General features: G+C 40.4%; 2 protein-coding genes, 1 long non-coding RNA gene and 1 other non-coding gene across 10 annotated transcripts; 1 reads left to right on the forward strand and 3 right to left on the reverse strand.

Annotated features, from left to right (window-relative positions):
- Positions 1-932: 932 nt before the first annotated feature.
- On the reverse strand, positions 933-1,033 carry LOC114826844 (U6 spliceosomal RNA). The gene has a single exon (XR_003775854.1). It is a non-coding gene; the product is annotated as a U6 spliceosomal RNA (small nuclear RNA).
- Positions 1,034-1,193: 160 nt separating this feature from the next.
- Positions 1,194-3,881, reverse strand: LOC103435516 (uncharacterized). Its single transcript, XR_529427.4, has 4 exons — positions 3,664-3,881; positions 2,194-2,431; positions 1,894-2,096; positions 1,194-1,785 (listed from the first exon to the last, which is right to left on the reverse strand). It is a non-coding gene; the product is annotated as an uncharacterized lncRNA (long non-coding RNA).
- A 10,627-nt stretch (positions 3,882-14,508) lies between these two features.
- Positions 14,509-18,425, forward strand: LOC103435518 (protein DA1-related 2). Of its 2 annotated transcripts, none has more exons than XM_008373923.4 (11): positions 14,509-15,052; positions 15,203-15,369; positions 15,800-15,887; positions 15,993-16,116; positions 16,267-16,387; positions 16,479-16,562; positions 16,650-16,769; positions 16,879-17,091; positions 17,173-17,235; positions 17,362-17,477; positions 17,577-18,425. In XM_008373923.4, exons 1-11 carry the CDS (start codon positions 15,007-15,009, stop codon positions 17,968-17,970), a joined length of 1,536 nt encoding a protein of 511 aa, XP_008372145.1. In that variant the 5' UTR covers positions 14,509-15,006; the 3' UTR covers positions 17,971-18,425. The 2 variants fall into 2 exon arrangements, with proteins under 2 accessions (XP_008372145.1, XP_028957394.1); XM_029101561.2 differs by having other exon boundaries at positions 14,796-15,052; positions 15,200-15,369.
- A 238-nt stretch (positions 18,426-18,663) lies between these two features.
- On the reverse strand, positions 18,664-23,043 carry LOC103435534 (uncharacterized). Of its 6 annotated transcripts, XR_011579376.1 has the most exons (9): positions 22,273-22,786; positions 21,725-21,901; positions 21,469-21,618; positions 20,851-20,952; positions 20,692-20,762; positions 20,524-20,591; positions 20,009-20,116; positions 19,793-19,880; positions 18,664-19,215 (listed from the first exon to the last, which is right to left on the reverse strand). XR_011579376.1 is itself a non-coding variant. In XM_008373930.4 (7 exons), exons 1-7 carry the CDS (start codon positions 22,522-22,524, stop codon positions 18,974-18,976), a joined length of 1,062 nt encoding a protein of 353 aa, XP_008372152.2. In that variant the 5' UTR covers positions 22,525-23,043; the 3' UTR covers positions 18,664-18,973. The 6 variants fall into 6 exon arrangements, 2 of the variants coding, with proteins under 2 accessions (XP_008372152.2, XP_008372158.2); XR_011579377.1 differs by lacking the exon at positions 19,793-19,880; XR_003772798.2 differs by having other exon boundaries at positions 18,664-19,880.
- Between the last annotated feature and the right edge of the window lie 793 nt (positions 23,044-23,836).

The following is a 23,836-nucleotide window of genomic DNA, read 5'->3' on the forward strand; positions in this document are numbered from 1 at the left end:
CTCCTCTTTCCCTGCCTTCCCCAGCGTCACCTCCATTTCAGCTTCTTCAAGTAACCGCAGAGCAACTCCAATCAGAAGATGAACTACAGTATCATTGTTGGTAAAATAACGAATGGACATGCGTACCTTTGCAGCAGAGGTCACAGATGACAATAGTATATAAGGTTTGTGAGACAAACAAATTTCTTCAATTTTCAACCGTTGGATCAATGAATTGAAGAAGATCAATGAATTGAAGAAGATCAATGAATAAAAATAACAAGAATGTGAGGTAAAAATAGGAATGTAAATAGCATTACCCTATGAATATATAAGCTTCAGCCCTGTAGAGATTTTTATGAAGAACGAAATGAAAAGCTGCCTCTTCCCATTTAAACGCCCTGCACAGTTTCAATTTATTTTACATTTTCACTCCTTAGAACTGATCGGAACATTGAAGTAGCCAAACATCTTCAAGCCATTGACAAATATGTTGCAGCATGGCAATTTCTCATGGACCGCCGACTCCATAGTTGCTTTCTGAAAGCTTAAAAGAAGCTTTGGCTTCCACACCAGTTCTTGCACTTCCCGATTTCATAAACAATTTGTGATCGAAACTTATGCTTTCGAAGTTGGCATAGCATTTCTTGAAGCCAAGAACGTCATCCAATCGCTTATTTTAGTAAGGCATTGTCAGGGCGTAATCTTGCCTTGTCTACTTACAACAAGGAGATGTACTCCACGTTAACAAAAGTGGCTTGTTAAACTGTCACGATATAATTACAGGGGATTATGGACTTGGTTCACAAACTGGTGCTCCAGATCCCCTTTCTCGCGAGTGCAATATGCTTCCTCGAATGGGAATTTCGTCGACAGTCTTCCCATCTACGTGTTTAAAAAAAAAATAAAGATCACACAAATTTGTTTCTCGCAACTGTATTCAAGAAGAAGACATAAATTTGGACTTTGGACCATTTCTCGATTTATTCGTGTCATCCTTGCTCAGGGGCCATGCTAATCTTCTCTGTATCGTTCAGACGTCCACGAAGGGACAAACTGACTCTATGGTGAGACACTTGTACATAAAGAGTTCATTAATTGCACTCTTGGCCGATGTGGGACTGGCGCTTCCTTCTTTTTATATTTTCCATTCTCTAATTTGACGCAATGTTTTGTGCTCTGGGGGTTCCCTTCCGGATATAAGCCAAATGCAATGACTAAAAGATAGAGAAGTTTTCATTCCAACATATGTAGATTTCTTAATTAGCATTCATTCAGCAAATCCCCATCCTTAAGTACAGGTCTAGTCCCTATATCAAACCAACCCCTTGTCACTTGCAGGAAAATGATAAATACACATCATTTTTAGCTTATCATGCACCTTTGTTTAATCTTGCCCGATGCCTGGTGTTTCCATTTAATTTATTCAGTTTGGTGGTCAGAAATAGAGAGGAGAGTGAGATGGAAACCTCTCTTCATCAATTGTGGGTTTTGGAATGAACCTGCCGTCTACAATAGCTGCCACAGGAATGCAGTTAAAACAGTCGTTGAAGATTTCCCACAGCTCGCTTCTGAAACTTGTTGCGTATCTCTGATTTGTAGCACATTCATCATCTCCCCTAAGAAGAAAAACGTTGTTCGGATACTTAACCTTATAAGCAAGCAATAAACATTTACTCCCCTCCGCAAATTCCATAAAGTCACCCAAGAACACGTAAGCTAAATAATTGGCACTGCCACTAGCTTCCGTGATGGTACACTCCCAGTCTTTAACCTGGGTTGATAATCGTTCACTAAATTTTTCGCCTGAAAAACGAAACGGACAAATTTCTTTTACTAATTAATTAAGGCAAAATATAAACTGTAACAATATGTAGCTAGGTAGGGTTTAGGGTTTTTAGCAAGCTGACGTACCGATAATGCTGATAGGTGATTTAAGATCAAGTATAAAGCATGATTTCTCTGGAACAATGACAAAGCTGCATCACCTCAGACTCAGATACCAGATTTAAGAACGGCCGTGCAGCTGATCGGTTAAAAAACCGTCTGATAATATCGTCCAGTAGAGCAGGATCCATTCCTCCAATCCATGTATGAGGAGTTTCTATGCATTCTAACTGCAGGCACGGACAATATACACATAAAATTCTAACTCCAACCATAAATGCGTACGTGCATAGGTACAGAATATAAGATGTTGGAGGAAATATATACTTCAAAATTAGAGGCCGCAGAGCTCAGCCATGGTAGGTCATGAGGAACTTCAGCTGGCTTCTTATCCAAGCAACCAGCAGCAGCATCTAATAGGGTCTCACTCCTCAAATGTCTAGTTATGATCTCATTCTCTTTGTTCTCATCTGTCGGCTCCAACGTCAAAGTGACGCGTTTCGCATTAATGTATCCTTTCACGCTTGTGCGAATCCCACCACTCATAGCGCTATATGCCAGGCAACTGAAAACAACCGCAAGTAGGAATTGGTCTAATAGAATACGGACATCCTGATAAACTTTCTAGGTCTACCATGGTCCACCATTAATGTAACCGATATTGTTTTAATTTAATCATTTATTATTAAGCATTAAGTTTTATCACAAAAGACATTGGTGATATTAGGAATGGAAACTCCTATAAATTAATTATATATTATCTTGTCATGTGATCGATGTAGAATCCTATTCTCCAACACTTCTCTCCTCCAATGTAGTAGAATGTAGTAGTATCACGAAGTTCTAGGAATAAAGCTCTAGATTGATTGTCTAATTATTCAAAAGCCATAAATACATGCATCCATTCAAATCAATCACATACAAGTATGCTCCCATTCAATTATTTGACAGCATAAACAACAATATTACGAAGTTACTCGCTTCTGAGATCACTATTGAACTTAAGGCACAAACCAAGAAACACCAAAATGGGGAACTTCAAATCAAACATGATAGAAAGAGATTCTCATTTTTTTTTCAAAAAATGGGGATTAGTTGTTGGACCTACTCCACATCGAGCTTAACGATCCGAATTGTCTATTTTGTAAGTCTCGATTTATAGATCATTTTTGCAAAAATTCAATTCAATCCGAAACTATTTGCCTATTTAATTATCACGATGAAATTTCATTATTTCTTACAAAACAAAGTTTTTGTCAATTTATTTTAACTCAATTAGATGTCTTAAATATTTCTGATTTCACTAATATTTTGCAAGGATGATCTATAAAGTGCAACTTGAAAAATAGATAGTTAATTTAATGTGGTGTGAGTCCCACAACTAATCTCAATTTTTTAATAAAAATAAAAATCTCTTCCCATGTAGGATATATATATATATATATATATATATATATATATATATATATATATATTATGAGATCACAACAAATTAAGGAAACCCAACTTATAAGAAATTAAAGATATATATGCAAGAACAAAATTCTAACTGTACGATCTTATATAATATAACAAAGAACCAGTAACAAAGCTCAAGAATCATGATCTACCTCAAAACCATGAATTAGGGAAAGTTAATTCAATGAAATACGAAATGATGTAAAATCAAAAGAATAACTAGGACAAAACTAACAAAAGCCCAGACACTAAAAATGTAAAAATATGCATGATTTATAAAAGAACGAGATTATATGAACAAGTAAAGGCTACTGAACTGAATGAAAAAGGAAAACTCACAAGCTTTGATCTTTTGTTGGTCAACTCACAAGCTTTGATCAAGAGTAATAAGTGCAGCAAATAATGAGAGAGCAAGAAGAAAGGGAAAGCTATTGGATTTGGATCGAGAGAAAGAGAGACCGTAGACTTGCCGCGTTAACATGTCTCGCCCGTTGACCAATTGACGAATTTTTATCGCGTTTTGTAATTGCACGGTTGTATATTAAGAGAAGAGATATGGATCTCTTCCATCAAGGCAACTAGATCAATTGATCTGAGTTTTTTAAATTTTATCTAACGGTTAAAAATTATTACAGCTTTGAATAGGTCAAAACAGGTAGATCTTTGGATGAAATTTGAAAGGCATGGGTCACTTGATCAAGTGATATTAGTAGAAGAGATCTAGAGAGGATCTTTTCTCGAATATTAAGGACCTAGGGTAAAAAAATATGTGCGATAAAATGGAATCAGGCTATAATAGTACATATCACTTAGTGATATGAGTTGTATCAAAACTATACAAAAATCTTAGATCCCAACATATGTGAAATCTAACGTTGATTTTCCTTATCAAGTTATCACATAGTGGTGCGTACCATAAAATAAAAATTGGTTATAATAAATAATTAGTAATATCAAATGACAGTATGTTGGTGACATTTTAAAATTTGTCACTAAAACATGTACTATGCATTTGGAATTTGGAGGGCTGAAACCAGCAAGCAAAACAATATACTGAGGAATCACCCTAGGCAAGTGGCCCATTATAACAGTGGTGAAAAAATATTGAGTCTTTGCATGAAGGCGTGAGTTCAAATTCCGTCTATGAGTAATCTAATATCTAATCTAACAAAACCTATCATTTAACCAAAAATAAATAAATAAGAGAGATCACCCTACTTCAAGCTATAACTGAACCATGCACTCCTTGCAACCCCCAACTCTAAAAAAAGCCCATATGTATACTCAGCCTAAACCACGAGCAAAATGGAGTCATTTGTTACATAATATGTGTGGAGCCAAAAATATTCACAAGGCGACATGTGGATTTTTGACAAAATAAGACAAAACTACCCTTGTGGCATACCGGGATTCCTACGCGCAAGAAGCGGGCAATTATCCCTCAACCAAGTCAAAAGTGCCCAAAATAGGTATCAACTTAAAACCTAATTTATTCATATATTTCCTATTTCATTATTTAGCTAATCAATTAGCTAAATACTATACTTATTCCATAATTCCTAAAACATTCCTTCTAAAATAATGATAAATAGCTAATTAATGGGTTAATTAGCTAATTATTCCCTTAATTAGCATTTAGACCTTTCACTTTACCCTAACTCCCACAAAAGGGCTGGCTATCCCCATTTCAAAACCTCATCAATCACCTTTTCTACCTTTTTCACCATTTCTTCCTTTTTATTAGCCAATAAATTTCATAACCACAAAAGCATTTCCTTTTATGTTTAATTAGCCAATTAATTGGCTAATTAAACCAAAACAAAACCTAAAACCCTACTAAGTGGCCGGCCATCCTTTCATCTCCTATAAATTGGTTCCCATTTTCACCAAACACTAATTCCAACACTTTGGCAAAAATCCCAAAATTCTCTAAACACTCTTTCTCTCTAAATTCTAACTTTGGCATCAGAGGTTCTTCGGCCAAAGCCCCCCTCATTCATCGTGGGTGCGTGAGGCTCTTGGCCTTAACCTAAGGTTTTAATTGTTTTGTAGGTGCAAAATTGTCCAAGATCAAGGAGGAAGAAATTTGCATCCACAAATTGGTGCTTTCATTGAGAGTTGAAATCCATACTCGTAGAAGACTCTCGCACAAAAAGGTTTTTTTCTTTATTTTCTAGTCCATTTGAATATTTTTCATACGTTCTTATTGTTAGAATTTTTTACTTCCAAAGGTTCTTTGATAAAACGTATAAGCAAAATATAATGGCTAGAAATTTAGAAAATTCCACAAGTGAAAATTCTAATGTTCAAGAAATGGGATTGCGGAGATCCGTGAGGCTAAATGCGATAATAAGTGGAGCAGCACCACCACCACGAGTTTCCACCATGGGAACCACCACGGTGGCTACCTCGGTAGCCACCCGTGGCGAGGTCCATGGTGCCTTCACCACGGCTCGAGCTGTGCCATCCAAGGCTCACAGCACCAAGGCCACGGCCTAAGTCGTGCCATCCAAGTTTGCATGGGCCCGAGCCCAAGCCTCGCATTCGCATGCATCACATACTAAGCAACATGCTCCCGCCAAGCAACCTGCTATCGCGGCCCAGCCTGCTCCTGCCAAGCAGCCTGCTCTCGTAACCCAGCCTGCTCCCGACGAGCAGCCCACTCCCATGGTCCAGCCTGCTTCCGTCGAGCAGCCTACTCCTGTGGCCCAGCCTGCTCCCGTCGAGCAACCCACTCTCACGGCCCAACCTGCTCCTACTGAGCAGCATGCTCTCGTGACCGAGCCTGCTCCCGACGAGCAGCCCATTCCCGTGGCCCAGCCAGCTCTAGTCGAGCAGCCCACTCTCACTACCCAGCCTGCTCTCGTGGCCCAGCCTGCTCCCGTGGCTTTCCAAGCAGCCCAAGTCAGCCCAAGACTATCTCAACCATCCGGACCTACCATCGAGCTGGGGGCATTCACACCACATTTTTTCACGGATTTGACATTTCCCAACTCAAATCTCGCGCTCAGAGTCTACCACCATTCCACTGCCTAAGAAGGCGTATTCCTTCCAAGCTATTCCAATCCAAATGGCGAACAACACTTGTCTCGACAAGTCATAGAATTGACGAGCGCCCTTGTACAACAGACAACCTTGGTGAATCAACTTTTGCAACGCATCAGGATCTAATGTGCCCTGGACGAGGTATCCCGAAGTAGGACAAGGGCAGACAGACCTTTCCAGCAGCGTCCTGGCAAGCAGCCACTCGACCAGCCACGAGCCGAACGTTTGGGCAGTGTACATTCCCGTCTTAGCGCGCGGAGGAGCATGCACTCTCGACTAGGCCCACGGATGAGCATACATTCACGGTTGGGGTCATACTCCGATAGTCAACATGAGCAACCTTCCGGACAAAGTGTCCATTCGCGGCTAAGCCCATAAGGAGCATCCTCCACCTCACATCAGAGTAGGCAGCACGACGGACGGAGAGAAGTAGTCACTCAATCCCGCTCAAGTTCAACCAGCAGCCTGCGAAGAACTCGCTCGCCTGCTAGGAACGCACCACATGCACTGCATCCGCGGCATAGACGAGCCAAACATATAGAAAAGCAGCCTAGACCAACAAGTCATGGCTGGGGGCAGCCGAGAGCTCCGCTACCCCAACAAAGGCAAATTCAGGAAGAAGTAGAGAGACTATTGACCAAGCGATTGCATGATTTCCAACGCAACGAGGTCACCGACGAGGCACTCTGACGGAACATGACCAACATAAGCAGGTCACCTTTCACGGACGAGATCGAGCAGACAGAGCCTCTACGCGAGTTCAGCATGCCACATTTCACATTTTTCAAAGGAGATGAAGACCCGGAAAGACACTTAAAACGTTACCCAAGCGTAATGATCCTTTATTGAAACAACGATGATCTCATGTGCAAGATATTCGCCACCACTCTACAAGGCGAGGCGCAAGATTGGTTCTACACCCTGCCGCCACAATCCATCCCAAATTTCTACGAACTTTCTTAGGTTTTCACAAAAGAATATTCATCCTATCGCTCGATTAAAAAGAAGTCTGACCATTTGTTCGACGTCAAGAAGAACCCAAAGGAGTCGCTTCGCGACTATGTGAGGAGGTTCAAAGTAGAGAAGGCAAAAATAGTCAGATGTAACGACTCGATAGCTAGAGCAGCCTTCCAAAAAGGACTTCTAGCAGACCACCCGTTATTCGGAAAATTGATCATGAAAGAAGATCTAACTCTGGCAGACTCTTTTGCTTTGGCAGAGAAGCATGCACTTTGGGATGAGGCGCGCCAATGCACATTCAAGGACTTGAAGAAGTACCCGACATCATCTCCCTAGAAGCAGCGGAGGACTTATTCGCATGTTTGACGGTATCTAAAGCACCAATAAGCTCTACCATCATGCAAAAAGAGCTGGGGGCCCGACTACCTATATTCTACAGTTACCTGTATTCTATAGTTCAAAAGCTCTCCTCGATGCTATTAAAAATTCAAAAGCTAACTTTGGCGATAATTGTTGTAACCCAAAAGCTTAAGTTTTACCTTCAAACGCAAGCAATCATCATCATAACGCATTATTCCGCCAAATCCAAACCAGCGACGATAAAGGCGTAGACCCTGGCAGATGTAAGTTTTCTGACGAACGCAACAACTCGGCCCAACGACGCCCCGAAGGCAGCCGAGCACACTTTAGCCACACCTGCTCCATCAATGGAGATTTTTGGCGTTTGCATGTCGACGGCGCATCCAATTACGAAGGCTCGTGAGCAGTCGTGGTTCTTGCCACCCCAGACGTTTCAATGCTCAAGCAGGCGATCACTCTAAACTTCAAAGCATCTAACAATGAAGCAGAGTACGAAGCCCCACTAGCAGGTCTTCGAATGACAAAAGACTTGGTGGTAAAAAAGCTTTCCATTCATTTCGAGTCCTAGCTAATCACCAGCCAGACTACTAGGGGCAAAGGCATGATGATCGTGGCAACCAACTACTTCACCAATAAGAAAAGAAAATGGTCAGACAAACTCCAATGATGTCTATGGGCATATTGCACAACCAAAATACGAGCAACCGAAAGGAGATGGCCACAAGCTTAGATCTGGAAGAAGAGAGGCGCGAACAGACTATCACTTGCATCGCAGCCTACCAGCATCAGCTTCTCTCAAGCTACAACAAAAGGGCCAAGATCCGGCAGTTCCAGCCTGGAGATCTGGTCATAAGAAAAACCTTCATCATTGCCAGCAGAAAAGGCTCCAAAAATATGGATCCCATCTGGGAAAGTCCGTACAAGATCAGCAGAGTAGGTGGCAAGATCCGGCAACATCAGCTCCTCTCCAGCTACAACAAAAAGGCCAAGATCCGGCAGTTCTAGCCTGGAGATCTGGTCATAAGAAAAACCTTCATCACTGCCAGCAGAAAAGGCTCAAAAAATATGGATCTTATATGGGAAAGTCCGTACAAGATCAGCAGAGTAGGTGGCAAGAACAATTACACCCTCGCCACCATAAAACGACAAAAAGATCGAAAAACAGTGGAACACCTACAATCTAAGGAAGTACCATGTGTGACCTCTTGCTACATCAAAGCCCGAATACTCAAGCAGCTCGACGGGCACTACCTCACCAGCCGAGGATTATCCAGTTGTTATGCAGTTCTTACTTTACATCTAAGTTCTCGTTCGTTTAACTCGTTTTTCAATGAGGAATTCAGAAGTAATCACGACTTGGCTTGGTTGTATGCTTACAACAACTGATCACTCATGCACTTCAAAAGAAGATCGCGCTCTTCTTAGGGACTTACTGCAGGAATTGCGCCCCCCGAGGGACCAACCATGCTCTCCAGCGCGAGAGGGTAAACTAATTGCTCTCCAACGCGAGAGGGTAAACCAATTCCCCGACACCCACATGGGTCAGCTCTCCAAGAACGGGAGGATAAACTCTACACTCCGAATATCCAGACGTGGATGAGCTGGGCTGCCATAGTATAACTAGATGCACGATGGCTTGCGCCGAGATTCCTAGAAGTAGCCGCAATGGTCTTTTTCAAGGCTTAGCTAATTGAAGGATTTTGGGTCTCTTGGCCTAATCCGTGAGGAACTGGGCCCTAGAGACGAAGAGGGCACATTACGCAGTACATCCGATGGACGGCTGCCCTGGAATCCTAAAGCTGCTACCGAGTGCACTAAGGTAGCCTACGGATTCCGCAAGACTGCTTACGGCTTGCCCTTCGAGCAGTAAAACCGCTCTAGACTTTTACAACCTCACATTCTTGTGAAAGGTTAAACAAGCTAGCACGCATGTACAAAGTTTTATCCACTGCCGACATATTACGTAGTCGATAAGCTTCACCTCTGCCAAGCGCGGAACAACCTACACCAAGTCCTAAAGTGTTGTGATACTTGCTACGCAACCTACGGAATTGGAGAAACTCAAGGTTAACAGCCTAATGGTTACGCGGACTTGTCTGCTTCTGTAAGTAAGGCATCGGGCTGCCAACCCAATGGCTAACAACTTTGCAAAGTTCTATACCAACACCTACGGCTGCATAGGCTACGCGAGCTTGCCTGCTTATAAAAAAGTAGCATGCTTGCCACTGGTCTATCAAGTCTAAAGGTTAGGGCATGAACAAAAGAAGCAAAAATGAAGAAAAGCTAAGGAAAACATGTTTATAAACAACTAGTAAAGGCCGAAGGAGTTCAAGCAAAACAAGAGCTACAAGGAAAAACAAAGAAAATCTTAAAGGCTACCTAGATGACTACACTTTAGCAGCTTGGACATCTCACGACTATTCGGTCGCCACACCTTCAGCAGCCGCGAAGCTCTTAGCCACGGCATCACCCCCGACCGCTCTAGCCTGGGCACCAACTTCTCCAACTACTTCACCAATACCAACATGGACGCGCTGCAGCTCATCCACTTCTTTCTTCAAACTTTCGTTGATCTTCAGTACACCTTGAAGTTCCAACACTTGGGGTTCAAGCCTATCGACGATTCTCTTAAAGTGGATCACTTGATTATAAGCAGCAATCAACTTTTCATCCTTTGCATAAGCAGCGAAAAAAGTCTTTGGTTTTATCTCAGCCGGCATCTCTTGAGCAGGCAGGGAAGATCCCTTTTTCCACCTTCACTTGCAGCATGATCCATAACGGTGATTGGACGAGCCAATGCATCTGCCTTGATCCTATTCACCTCTTATTTTGGGAGCAGCCCACGTTTCTCCTGACGAAGAGAGTTAAAGTAGCCAACGCCATTCGTGGTACCCAGCAGGGGAGTTCAACCCAACATTCCAGCAGCTCATGAGGCCCGCAACCTCTTCATTTCTCTCAATCACCCACCTAGCTCGCGTCATGTCCAAAAGCCCAAAAAGACATGAGCTATGTGACTCGCCTAGCACCGCGCCACAGCGTCCGTGGCCCCAGCCATATAAGCTGCCCTTGGTTCTAGCCAAGTCGAGCAGCTTAAAGCAGTGGTCCCTGCCACAATACCTCCTCGGCCCATGTCAAGCCGACTCCTGGCCCATGCCAGCCGACGTGCCGCACCACCCCGACGGCTGCCCTGAGGTAGCACCATCCAAGAAGAAGACAAGGAAAATTAATTTTTTCTTACCTCAGTGCGGCACAAAAAAGACGAAGAAAGCAACGAAAGACAGTCATTTGCACGGGCAAGATGTAGAAAATTGCTAGAGGAGGGGGAACAAATATCCTCTAAGCTATCTCTCTCTTGTAGGGTATAATAAATCGCTCTCCAAAGTTGATTTAATAACCCACTTAAGATGGACTTAAATAGGCTTTGAGAGAAATTTATTTCCCTTTCCTAGAAGGATCTAATTTCCTATTAAAGAGAGAATCTACATCAAAATAGGAAGCAGTCCTAAGTTTTCTAAAGCAAGAAGATCTCTACACCTACTGCCATTTTCTGCGAGCAGCCCAACATGTGTGAGGGCATTTGTGGGGGCATTTGTGGAGCCAAAAATATTCACAAGGCGACATGTGGATTTTTGACAAAAGAAGACAAAATTACCCTTGGGGCATACCGGGATTCCTACACGCAAGCAGCGGGCAATTATCCCTCAACCAAGTCAAAAGTGCCCAAAATAGGTATCAACTTAAAACCTAATTTATTCATATATTTCCTATTTCATTATTTAGCTAATCAATTAGCTAAATACTATACTTATTCCATAATTCCTAAAACATTCCTAATCAATTAGCTAAAATAATGATAAATAGCTAATTAATGGGTGAATTAGCTAATTATTCCCTTAATTAGCATTTAGACCTTTCACTTTACCCTAACTCCCACAAAAGGGCCGGCTATCCCCATTTCAAAACCTCATCCGTCACCTTTTCTACCTTTTTCACCATTTCTTCCTTTTTATTAGCCAATAAATTCCATAACCACAAAAGCATTTCCTTTTATGTTTAATTAGCCAATTAATTGGCTAATTAAACCAAACCAAAACCTAAAACCCTACTAAGTGGCCGGCCATCCTTTCCTCTCCTATAAATTGGTTCCCATTTTCACCAAACACTAATTCCAACACTTTGGCAAAAATCCCAAAATTCTCTAAACACTCTTTCTCTCTAAATTCTAACTTTGGCATCGGAGGTTCTTCGGCCAAAGCCCCCCTCATTCATCGTGGGTGCGTGAGGCTCTTGGCCTTAACCTAAGGTTTTAATTGTTTTGTAGGTGCAAAATTGTCCAAGATCAAGGAGGAAGAAATTTGCATCCACAATGTGCTCTGAATTCTGATCGCTTCCTCTTTTCACGACAGCAACAAATTCTAAGTTAACTTTACTGCATCTGCAACTGCAGGGTTTTCAATTTCCATATGCATGCAGGCATGGCATCTGCAACTGCAACCCTAAACCCGAAAATAAATATATTGCATGCTGTTTACCAGAATCTTAATTAGCATCTAACATCAACTGCTTCTTACTCACAATTTCTACTTAACACACAAAAGAAATGATTAAATATTTGTAGATCTCAAGCTGAGAATAAAATATCAAATGCGTACAACTGCCATAGCAATTCAGATTTCTCAAAGTAAAAAAGTTCCCAGCTATAGGCTGCCAAAAGTTCTGTGAATATGGTTCAAGTCACAACCTATTGGCTAGAGATTATATTCCTATGAAAATCTATTTCTGGTGTGATTGTCAAACCGTCATGTGATTTAACCAAATTATGTACACAATAACACATTTTTCTTTAGTATATTATACCCTAAAATATCAATAGATCACCAATTCGTATATATTGCAACACATAATTTAGTAATATCATGTGACGTTGTGAGATTAATTGTATCAGTAACATGATATATAAACACTTTTTCTTTACGAGGGAAAGGGAGGTCCAACTCCAAACCTACCCTTTAGGCTTTAGCCAAGATCAATAAAGAAGTGAAAAAATAAGAATATGGACGGCTAGCAAAAGGCCTCTTTTATCCTGAAATGAGCCATCATATAGTATACAATTGTGTAGCATAGGAATATTTTAGGACAGTTGCCATGCAAAAACCGACTTTGCCCCAGTTGCTTGTTGCAGACAATTACATAAAAGTATCAGCCACTCTGTCTCCGTCTCTTACCAAAACAGCTACGAATACAGATTTTTCTATATACAAGAATCTCTTGCATTTTAGAAATGGTAGAGGACATGAAAATCACATAATATGGTCTGAAAAATCACAGCGTTTTGATTGCCATAGGCCAAAAAGAAGGTCAATAAACTACCAAAGGTAACAGCATTTTAAGCTGTAAAGTGGATTTTGACTACACACGCACAAAGTTATAAATTATCCATGACATGCATGAAACAGGAGAAATGACTGACATATAGAATGAGTTTACTCTTACTTTAGTGTCTCAGTCTAGTAATATAATGTCATATGTACTGAAACACCACATGACGAATGACAATAAATCTGTTGCATGTAAGTTGCTTTTCAAAACTCTCTCCCAAGTCCCAAGCTAGCTAGCTAGATGGCTCATCCACCTCAGATTTGGTGTCTACGTCCGTGCCGCACCAAAGATCTATGAAATCATAATACTTTGCTTTTGCCAGTGTCAATTAAGATTATATAGAAGTCAATGAAAGTTACATTTTGATAGGATTATATAAATTTCCCTGCAAATGGCTCACTTGTGATGTTGATGATAATGGAATCTTGCGTTGTCTACGTGAGAAGGGGGGTTTTCATTTTTATTTTTTGAGGGAATATTGTTGCCATGTGAAAACCTAGGAAAAGAAAAGAGAATTAATATAAAAAACAGAAGTATCTAATTCCATAGGAAGCAAAGAGAATTTAATATCTTGACAAACCAAATGGGAAAAAAGTGGGAAAAGAGAGCAAAAGGGAGAATAAAACCTGCTATTTTAAATGGACCACCATTAGGAAGACTTTTTAATCTTAATAGATTTTAAAGGTGGTGTTTAGCTGTTTTTAAACAGGCTTATTATTGGATATAATCATAAAAGGTGAGAAATCTTTAAGTGTAACGGTCATATTATTGTGTAATGATATAAATTCACGTGTTATAATATGAATAAGAGATGATATTGATATGTCATGTACTTAAACTGTAGTGCGAATAAGTAAATGAACTTTTAAAGAAATCAGATTGAATCACGTTGTGGTGAGACAACTATATTAATAATAGACTTCTCGGCCATAATCGCCATACAAGGGGTGAAAACTCATGTCCGACTAGCCATATACAAATCAAGTGAAAATCGAGTTAGACCATGGTGAGGATGAAAGAATGCAATATATAAAATTCTCTTTTTGTATGTGTAGCCGCACAATCACGTGACTAGATGAACCTACTGTTCCTAATATTTGCCCATATGGGGGATGGAGGTCCATGGTAATCTAGTAAATAAAGAGAATATTCTGACCACTTTCTAAATAGTAAAAACCCGGAAAACATAAAGTCCTGCTAAAATTCAAAATAAGAAAGCAAGCAGAAAAGAGAAAGAGAAAAGTACATTCTTCTTCAATCCATTCCATCTCCATCTCTCAAACTCCAATCCACGACGATGCTTACGCACACCACACTTTTTTCATCTTTTCGTTCGATTCATCCGGCTGTCCTCCACCCTTACTTTTGTGTTCTCCGCTTCACCAGATTCCATATTTTTCTCTACCGCATATATATACATTTAGAATTTGTCTACAATGTGTTTAACTGCACTTTTCTAAAAGAAGAACCTCTCGATATTGTTGAGACTTAGACTTTGACATTGCAGTTGTTAATATGTCGTCGATAAACTTAACTACCGTTAACCCTTAGTGTAGGAGGACTAATACGTATATTTGTATGTGCACATACAAATATATGAGTTTGAGTTTTTCTTTTAGTTGGAGTTTTGAGCGAAATGAATTGAACTTCACTGCTGTGGAAGCCAAGAATCTGCGGCTCTCTGCGGCTCTCTGTCTACATTCTAAAACCACTTTCTTTTTCTCTCAGAGATTCTCTTGCTTGCTTTCTCTCTCGGCCTTTTAATTTTGACGTTGCCTGGTGCCTTGTTGTCCTCCCTCTTTTCTTTCGAGCCGTCCGTCGCGTAATCTCTCTCTCTCTCTCTCTCTCGCTCTCTCTCTCTCTCTGTGACCGTCCCTTTCAAGGTTCTTCGTGATTCCGGCGAAGCCCTCGTTCTATATATAAGGAGCTTAATCTTCAATGGTTGCTTCAGGTGTCAACCAGCTTTCTCACCCTTGTATTTCTGGTATAACACATATATCTATATATATATTCAACTTTTTTTATTCAGATTTAATTTATTTCCAAACTCTGTGCCTTATGTTGTTTGGACAGAGGACGTTTTTTTTTTTTTTTATAAGTTGGGAGATGATGTTGAAATGTTTGTGGTAAGCAGGGGAGTTTGTTTCTTCATACGTAGAGAGGAAGTCACGCTTTATGAAATGGCTCAGTAAACTTTTCAGGAGTAGGCCTAGTCGTGGAGAAGCCGCTGCTGGTAGTAACCGGAATCCGCAGCTTATTGGTGATGAAAACATGCTTTCGCGGGAGCTACCTCGATCATTGGTTTGAACACCAACCCCTCTTATTTTTTGTGATCACGTTTTCTTAACTTCAGACTGTTAATATATGTTAGTATTGTTCTTTTTGTTTGGATTACAAAATTATAGCATATTTTGGTTTGATTTCGGCTGCAAAATATTATGGGATTTTTATAATTCCCAGTTGATTTTAAGTGCTTGTATCTTTACTCGGATTTTTACCTTCATCCATGTAGATCATTTTTGTAACATTTTTGTTATGTTTTCACTTTGGTCGAACCCGTCAACTGAGTTGATTTTTCCATCAAATTTTTATGGAAGTAACTTTGCCTTATTTGATGAATTGGACTAAATGGTGCTAACGGAATGAAACTATAAGAACGAAAGTGCAACAAAGAAAGCTACAACGATAACAGTGAGAATCCGAGTAAACTATCTTTTTCTTGTGTGATCAGGATGACCGCTCTAGAGCGCAGAAGGAGAAAGAGGAGTTAGACCATGCAATTGCACTGTCTCTGGCCGAAGATTTGAAAAAACCAAGCAGTAAGTTTCCATTCTTCAAGATCCGACCCCCGAATACCACACTATGTGCGCGCGCGTCTTTTCACAATGTCGTTATTCAGGCATATTTTCTTTTGCAATATTCAGGATATAGATGGCAGACAGAAAAGGATGAAGAGCTTGCTAGGTCGCTTCAGGAAGGTCCGATTCCACCTTTCTATCGTCCATATGCCCAAGCCCCTCCACCGTATTATCCCTATGGACAACAAAGGTAACATTTTTTCAGGTGTACTTTTTAGTTTCACGTAGCTTAGGATCTTCGGTTTGATCAATTTTTTTATTTACATACCAAATTGCTCAGTGTTAATGAAGCTTGAAAGTTGCTGCTACTAATCCTGTGCATTTTGTGTCTGATTAGCAGAATATGTGGCGGTTGTAAACACGAGATACAGTTTGGCAACTACCTGGCGTGCATGGGGATCTTTTTTCATCCCCAGTGCTTCTGTTGCCGTTCTTGTGGCCAACCGATTGTTGAGAATGAGGTAGTTTCTCTTCCTTGGACTCGTTCAGCTGTGTTTTTGTTTTTCCCTTCGCCATGGTCTAGTTCTTACCGGCGTTTTCTCTTGATCCTAGTTTTCTTTGTCAGGGAAGGATCCGTATCACAAGTCCTGCTTTAAAGAGCTGTCTCATCCCAAGTGTGAAGTTTGCCATCAATTTGTAAGAAAAGGCTATTTCTCTAAATATATAGAAACGTTATGGTAACCTACTTCGACATTAATAATTCTTCGCTTCGAAAATTTTCAGATTCCAACGAATCGAGCTGGTTTGATCGAGTATAGATGCCATCCTTTTTGGTCACAGAAGTACTGTCCAGCACATGAACATGATAACACAGCTCGTTGCTGCAGTTGCGAACGCTTAGAGGTACTAATCTACACTAGCACCTCCTCAAAGTATTTCTTGAAATTGAAACTTTACGAACGCTAAATCAAATTGTTCTGCTTTCTTCGTCTTCTTTTTCTTCGTTTGGAAGTCTTGGGATGCAAGGTACGTTTCACTGGGGGACGGGCGGAGTCTATGCTACGAGTGCATGGAATCTGCTATCATGGACACGGGTGACTGTCAGCCATTGTATCACTCCATACGAGACTATTACGAAGGGATGTACATGAGATTGGAGCAGGAAATACCCATGCTTCTGGTCGAAAGACAAGCACTTAACGAAGCTATTGTAGGCGAAAAGAGTGTAATGTCGAAATCCCTGCCCTGTTCTTTGAGTTTTTTTCGGTTTGAGGAATTCCTCTAATTCATCACTGGTTCTTTGCAGGGCCTCCATCACATGCCCGAGACGAGGGGTTTATGCCTTTCGGAAGAGCAGACTGTCACCAGTGTACGAATTTAGACAATTCTACTAGTTCTCTTTTCGTTCTTCTTAAAATTAAAATGATTCATGAAGCTGACCTCAACGAAATTTTCTCATTTGTTTCTCTTGATTCCTTCATGTGTTACTAATCAGATCCTCAGAAGGCCGAGAATCGGAGGGTATCAATTTATCGGAATAAGAACCCAACCTCAGAAATTGAAACGAAGTTGCGAAGTTACTGCCATTCTTGTTCTCTATGGTCTCCCAAGGTAATGCTAGTTGGCTCTTTCAACTAAAAACGAAATGGTTATCAAACTGGCAGCACACAAGGTTCATCTGACTGTTTTCAATATTCATGTTGGATGCAGGTTACTGACTGGTGCCATTCTTGCCCATGAGTTGATGCACGGCTGGTTACGCCTCAATGGCTACCGGAATCTTAATCCCGAGGTAGAGGAAGGCATCTGCCAGGTGCTTTCATACATGTGGCTTGAGTCAGAAGTAATGCCGAGATTCAAAAGCATGCCATCTTCATCTACATTTTCACCTGCAGCTTCCTCTTCCTCTTTCACGTTTTCCTCGAAAAAAGGTGGAAAATCGGAAGTTGAACACAAACTAGGGGAGTTTTTCAAGCACCAAATCGCCCACGATTCTTCACCTGCATACGGAGGAGGGTTTCGAGCAGCCAATGCAGCTGTGAATAAATATGGTTTGCGTCGCACATTGGATCACATTCACCACACCGGAAACTTCCCGGTGTAATGAGGACAAAATAATGTTGCTATTTCTCCGTTCTCTCTGCTCTATACGGCCATTGAAGTCTGAAGATATTATTTTGCTCAACCCTAACAACGGATTGAGCTGATCACAGAAGCTCTAGGGCGCTGGGAGAGGATACAAGCTCAATTTGTCACTCTTCCAATCAATAATATTAATAATAAACAATTATATCCATGTATTTTTATTTTACTTGAGATTGAGCTGGTTTGGTATTGCGGTGCTTTGAAAAAAAAAAACTGTTTCTGTCATGCTGTGACAATAAGCTCATTTTCAGCTTTTTTCACAAAAAACTGTGAAAATAAGCTGTTTTTAAGTGTTTACCAAACACATTCTTGAGCTCAGCTTTTTTTTATACCCACTTTTTATAAAAGCACCTCAGTACTGGTTTATGTGATTTTTCTGTTCTTACAAATTTTAATGGAGTTTGTGTTATGGAATTTTCTAAGACAAGTTTTGTGAAGGATTTCTTCGTATGAGAGCAAGTAATGTGTAGAACAATTGTTGTGAAAGAGAAGCATGTTTCTGGAAAACGGCAAGTTTTTCAGTGTGACAGTAGATATCTCGTGTACCAACGGTGTAGAATCGTAAAATTAAAACACGTTTTAGAGAACAAGTAGATTGATAACATCATGAGCCAGGGTGACAATCACGACGAGAAATTAGCAAATAGATAGATTAGTACAACGTATAATGCTAGATTACTTTGTTAATTCGAAGACAAGTATGAATTACAGCTGCAGGAAACGTCCCGTAAATTGAAGATTTCTCAGAGGAGAAGATTGAATATTTCTGATTACTGTAAGAGACAATTGCGTCGCATACAAATTCAAAATGTGAGAGATGTAGGATCGTCAATCTATACACACAAAAATCTATTCCCCACAGCAGCATCGCAAAACTACCTGCCACGAGATTTTGTTCTAACAGCTTCGTTCGGCGCCCCTCCTACAGTATCGCTTTCGGGAAAGATGAGTACCCAGTGAAACTATATAGCAGCACTGACATCCGCTAAAAGCATCTTCAACGTCTCGTACGTCATGAAACAGATACCTACACCGGGTACCACCTTGTAGTATTCTGGGAGGATCCCTCTATATAAGCCACGCAACCCTTCTGTTTTGAAGATGTGCTTAAATGTGCCAAAAAGGCCTGTTGTGTAGACACGAGCTCGGCCACCAGCACCTTCCAACTGCTTCCGTCGCCTCACAAGATCCAATGGGAAGGTTGCTGCACAATATAATGAGACTAAAATGAAAAGAACTGGACACCGTTGGTAAATGCCATCATACTATAATACTGTTTGAAGACTACATTCTCCGAGGTCATGAAATCAGGTCTCGAACAGTTAACAAATCAAACAATGCAAAGACAGTGGCACATGACAAGTCAAGACGAGAAAGTGATTTAAAAGCAACAAAAATAAAACTAAAAATACGATCAGACTTTAAGCACTATGCAACCACTCCCAAATAAATAGAGTAATATTGGCTATTCGACTACTACCACTATGCAGCTTGACAATCTAGTGCAAGTTTGAATGAAATTTAGTTTTTTCGGGAGTAATAATGAGGTGTTCACATACCTTACAGGTCAGTCAGCAGATGATTTAAAAAGCTAACACTCACTTTTATGGCAAAATGAAGGAAGATAGTCTGCCTTAAATAAAGGAAAGAAAATTTAGAGATTAAGATCCAAGTGAAGGCAACACCAGCCCAAGAGCATCCCCGCATTCACTGGCGAGGGCTTGAAGGAATACAATACCCATGAAGCCATTGGAATAAGGAAACCTAAGTGAGAAGCATACCTCAAAGAGGACACCTCTCACATTTGATAACTGAAGACAGAGTTTCACCTGAGAGCAGTTCCACCCTATAATAGAACCAACTGCAAACCTTTGGGAGACAAGTCACCGAAGAAATGTTGGAAAGATGATGTTAATCAAAACAAGGTCTTTATCATAAAAACAAAAATAAGTTAGATGAGTGATGATGCACAAGAAATTTCTTGTCAGCTTCCTTACTAAGATTCTCAAATACCGGATTAAAAACCCACTCCGGCCTGGTTTCTGGCTCTAAGGGTCAGTCTGTTTAGAGACTTGGTGCAGAGCCTGCACCACAACCTGTTTTCTCTGCATCAAAAGCATAGAAAACAGCTATGTACATTAACTTTTATTTATTATTGACATTTCTAATTAAACAAACCAAATTATTCAACCACATTGTTAACTGTAACAAGACTGCTCTAATCAGATTTCAATGCAATAGTTTAGGTTAGGGGTATTTCACCAAATGTAACACTTAAAAGTAATCCAACAGAAACTATTATTGAAGTGGTAAAAAGTGAAAAGAAAATGTGCTTTAAAGCTATACATGGGTAGAAGAAGAATTACATCCACCATCAAGCTTGACACTGATATCTATACAATACAAACTATGACTTCCGTTAAGAACAACCACCCAGACTATCTGACACGAGAAACTATATTGAATCACTTTTCAAGAGATCTAAGAAAATAGGAAGTGTAAGATCACTCACCTGTTGATGATGCAATTCCTGAAAGGCTCCCACAAGCAAGACTAACCAACACAGTAGAATCCTCAGGCCTGATGTGAAGGTAACGAAATTCATTATAATGTTTGGCCTAAAGAAAGCATGCATGCAAAGGTAATTGTAACATATAAACCATAGAACTAAGTAACCCACCTATGCGACTGCCAAGAAGCTCTCAAGGTCTCATAAACTGAAAAACTGATAGCTATACTGGGCCCAACACCCTGCATTATAGATAGTAGAGAAGTCAGATAAAACACCAAGTGACAATTCTAGGCATAAATGAAGTTACAAAAAATAATTTGAGCATACCAAGAGGGTTGCTCCGAGTCCCTTATAGAGGCCAAAAATACCCTCATCCCGGGTAATAGTTTGCAGTGTATGCCAAATTCCTTTGTAGTAGATCACATTTGTCTGCAAATTTCCAATAAAACAATAGTGGAGCAAAATACATATGAAAATTTTTCAGTCAAGGCAGAGCTCTTAAATTCAATCAGAGACTAACATACAGTAATTCAAAAAGGATGAAATGGTTCAGAATATAGTTGAACATATGCCCCTGTAGGTATGCTTCAAATATACAACGAGACTAACTTCTGGGGAAGTGTTAAAAAAAGAAAACATATGCCAACTACTAATGATTGACGCGGCATGCATTCCCAAACATGGCAATCAATGGTTCAACAACTTACAAATCTCATTTGGGAAGTTCTTTTAAATGACTGAAAGCACTTTTAGAGAAAATGTTTTTGGGTTCCAAAAGCACTTGAAGTTCTTCCTGCTTCCTGAAGGAAGCACTTCCAGGATTAACTTGCATTTTTACTAAGTATTGGTTTCAAAAACATTCTCTAAAAGCTCTTTCAGTCATTTAAAAGCACTCCCCAAATAAGTACAAAATCTAGTAAAAGAAAGCATTTCTTTCCAAATTACCTGAGCTGCAAGGCGTGTCCTTACAAGATCCAAAGGATATGTGACTGATGCAGCTGTTATTCCGGCCAATCCTCCACCCACAAAATGCACACCAAGGTCTGTACTCAAGTTGTCGCTATGATTTTCCAGTCCAGGAACATTTTTTAGGAACTGTACCACATAAAACCCAATGAATTAAACATCAAGCAATGGTACAATAACTTAATTGACCAGTTGAACTGTATGAAGGTAACATGAACCAAGTGTTTTTACCAACCTTTTTATACTGCTCATATGAGTAGAAATTGACGGAAGAATATGGAAGACGATGAGCAATTGTCACCAAATTTCCTTTCCAGAAAGCTCTAAATCCTTCTTCACCAGCAATTCTGGAGGCCTCACGCCATATGCTAGCTTTTCGCATCGTTGCAACATCTGAGTGCATACCTTGCACCTAAAATGATAGCATGATATCAGTAAAGCAGCTCCGTTGTTCGATAATCATAACAAAACCCAATCTTTACTTGTTCAGTAACCCGAAAACTCGGGCTTAATTCAAAGTTCAAAATTTTAATCAAATTTTCATTAAAACTAAAACCAAGCATGACTCATTGTTCACTAAAGCATAACAAAACCCGATCTTCACTTGATCAGTAACTTGAAAACACCGACTTTTTTAATTCAAAGTTCTTTTTTTTTTTAACCAAATTTCATTGAACATAACACACCAAACACCAAAATAATATATTAAGTTAAACAAAAACTCATTAATCAGCCTGCAAAAACAAACATTAAAAATGAAGGGAAAACAAGGAAAAGACCCACCTGAAAGAGAATAGTGAGCCGAGCAAGAGGCGCCGTGCAAGTCTTACTGAGAGCGCCAGCGACACCTCCGGCGAGAAGCTGTGACACCGTACCGATCTGAGACTGCTGTTGGTGCAGCGGCTTCGTCTGTTTCTGCGGCAGCGACTGCGCCAGCGACCTCACGCCGCCTTCGACGGCCACGCCTCCATGGCCGGTATTCAGAGCAATCTGCCCTCCTTCCACCACCACCCCAACTCTCGCCTCCGTCTGCATTTCTGGGTTGCCCTAGAATCCCTTAACTTCGCCACGAAGCAACCTCACCCCCAACTCCCAAAACCTGAGAGAAATTGAATGCCGGAAAAAAAAACCCTAGAGATTAGAAATTGCACGAACCCAGTTTTCCGCTTCTGCTGCGGAGCTTCTTCATTACTCTTGTCTGCTCTCCCTGCTTAATTTGAACGCAGGAAGGGGGTAGAAGAATGTACCAAGCGACGCCGTTTGACCGCTTTCACCGAGACTCTGCGTTTAAGGAAAGATTAGGGTTTTCCGTCTTTGTCAACTTAACAAGTCGGGTGGGGGCATCAAGTGCATTGCGTCCTATCCTAGCACAGACAAATGGCGGTTTTCTATTGGTGAATAAAAAGAGACCGTTGATACGTAAACACGACAGTGAATATTTTTTGATGTGGGTGGTGTTATAATACAACTGGATGCAGGCAATTTTTACGGCCGCGGAATATCTTACTTACCGATTATTTTCGCTTTCGAATATGCTTTTGCGCAAGCAGCTTCAAGTTCGCATGCGTACTTTCACAAATAAATAAAAAATAAAAAAGCTTTCGAGTGGGCGTATTGCTGCCAGCTGGCGAGGTTAACGTTGTTGTAATGGGAACATAAGTCGGTTAATTGTGTTCTCCACTACTTGTCTGCCACGTAGCATTCCCGAAGGGCTAAGCATTCAAAATTTCAAACTTTTTGTCTCTCTTTTTATCTTTTATTTTGTACTTTTCACCCACCGACCAACAATTTTTCCACAAAGTATTTTACTCCTATCCACTATTCACTTTGGGTGTATTTTATTTAGGTTTGTGTTTATTACAATAACAATAACAAAATCTTTTACTACTAAGTAGAGTCGGTTGTATGAATCTTAGAATATTATCGCGCTTGGTTCGTGCCACGTCTTCCTGGGTCTTCCTCTACTCCTTTGGCCCTGAACCTCTGTTCTATAATCGTATCTTTTGACCAGAGCATTAGTAGGCCTTTATTTTACATGTCCAAACCACCGTAACCGATTTTCTCTCATTTTCCTTCAATTTCAGCTACTCCTACTTTATCTTGGATATCTGTATTCCTAATCTTATCCTTTCTATGTGCCCACACATCCAACGAAGTATTCTCATCTCTGCTACATTCATTTTATGTACGTGTTAATACTTCACCGCCTAACATTCCATGTCATAAACCATTTCCGGCCTTATTGGCGTCCTATAAAAAATTTCCTTGAGCTTTAGTTGCATACGACAGTCACACAACTCTCATATAGATCTTGAAATTTTCCCTTGAGTTTATCCATTACACAAAT

Source organism: Malus domestica, chromosome 01 (genome assembly GCF_042453785.1).
Source record: "Malus domestica chromosome 01, GDT2T_hap1".
NCBI lineage: Eukaryota > Viridiplantae > Streptophyta > Magnoliopsida > Rosales > Rosaceae > Malus > Malus domestica.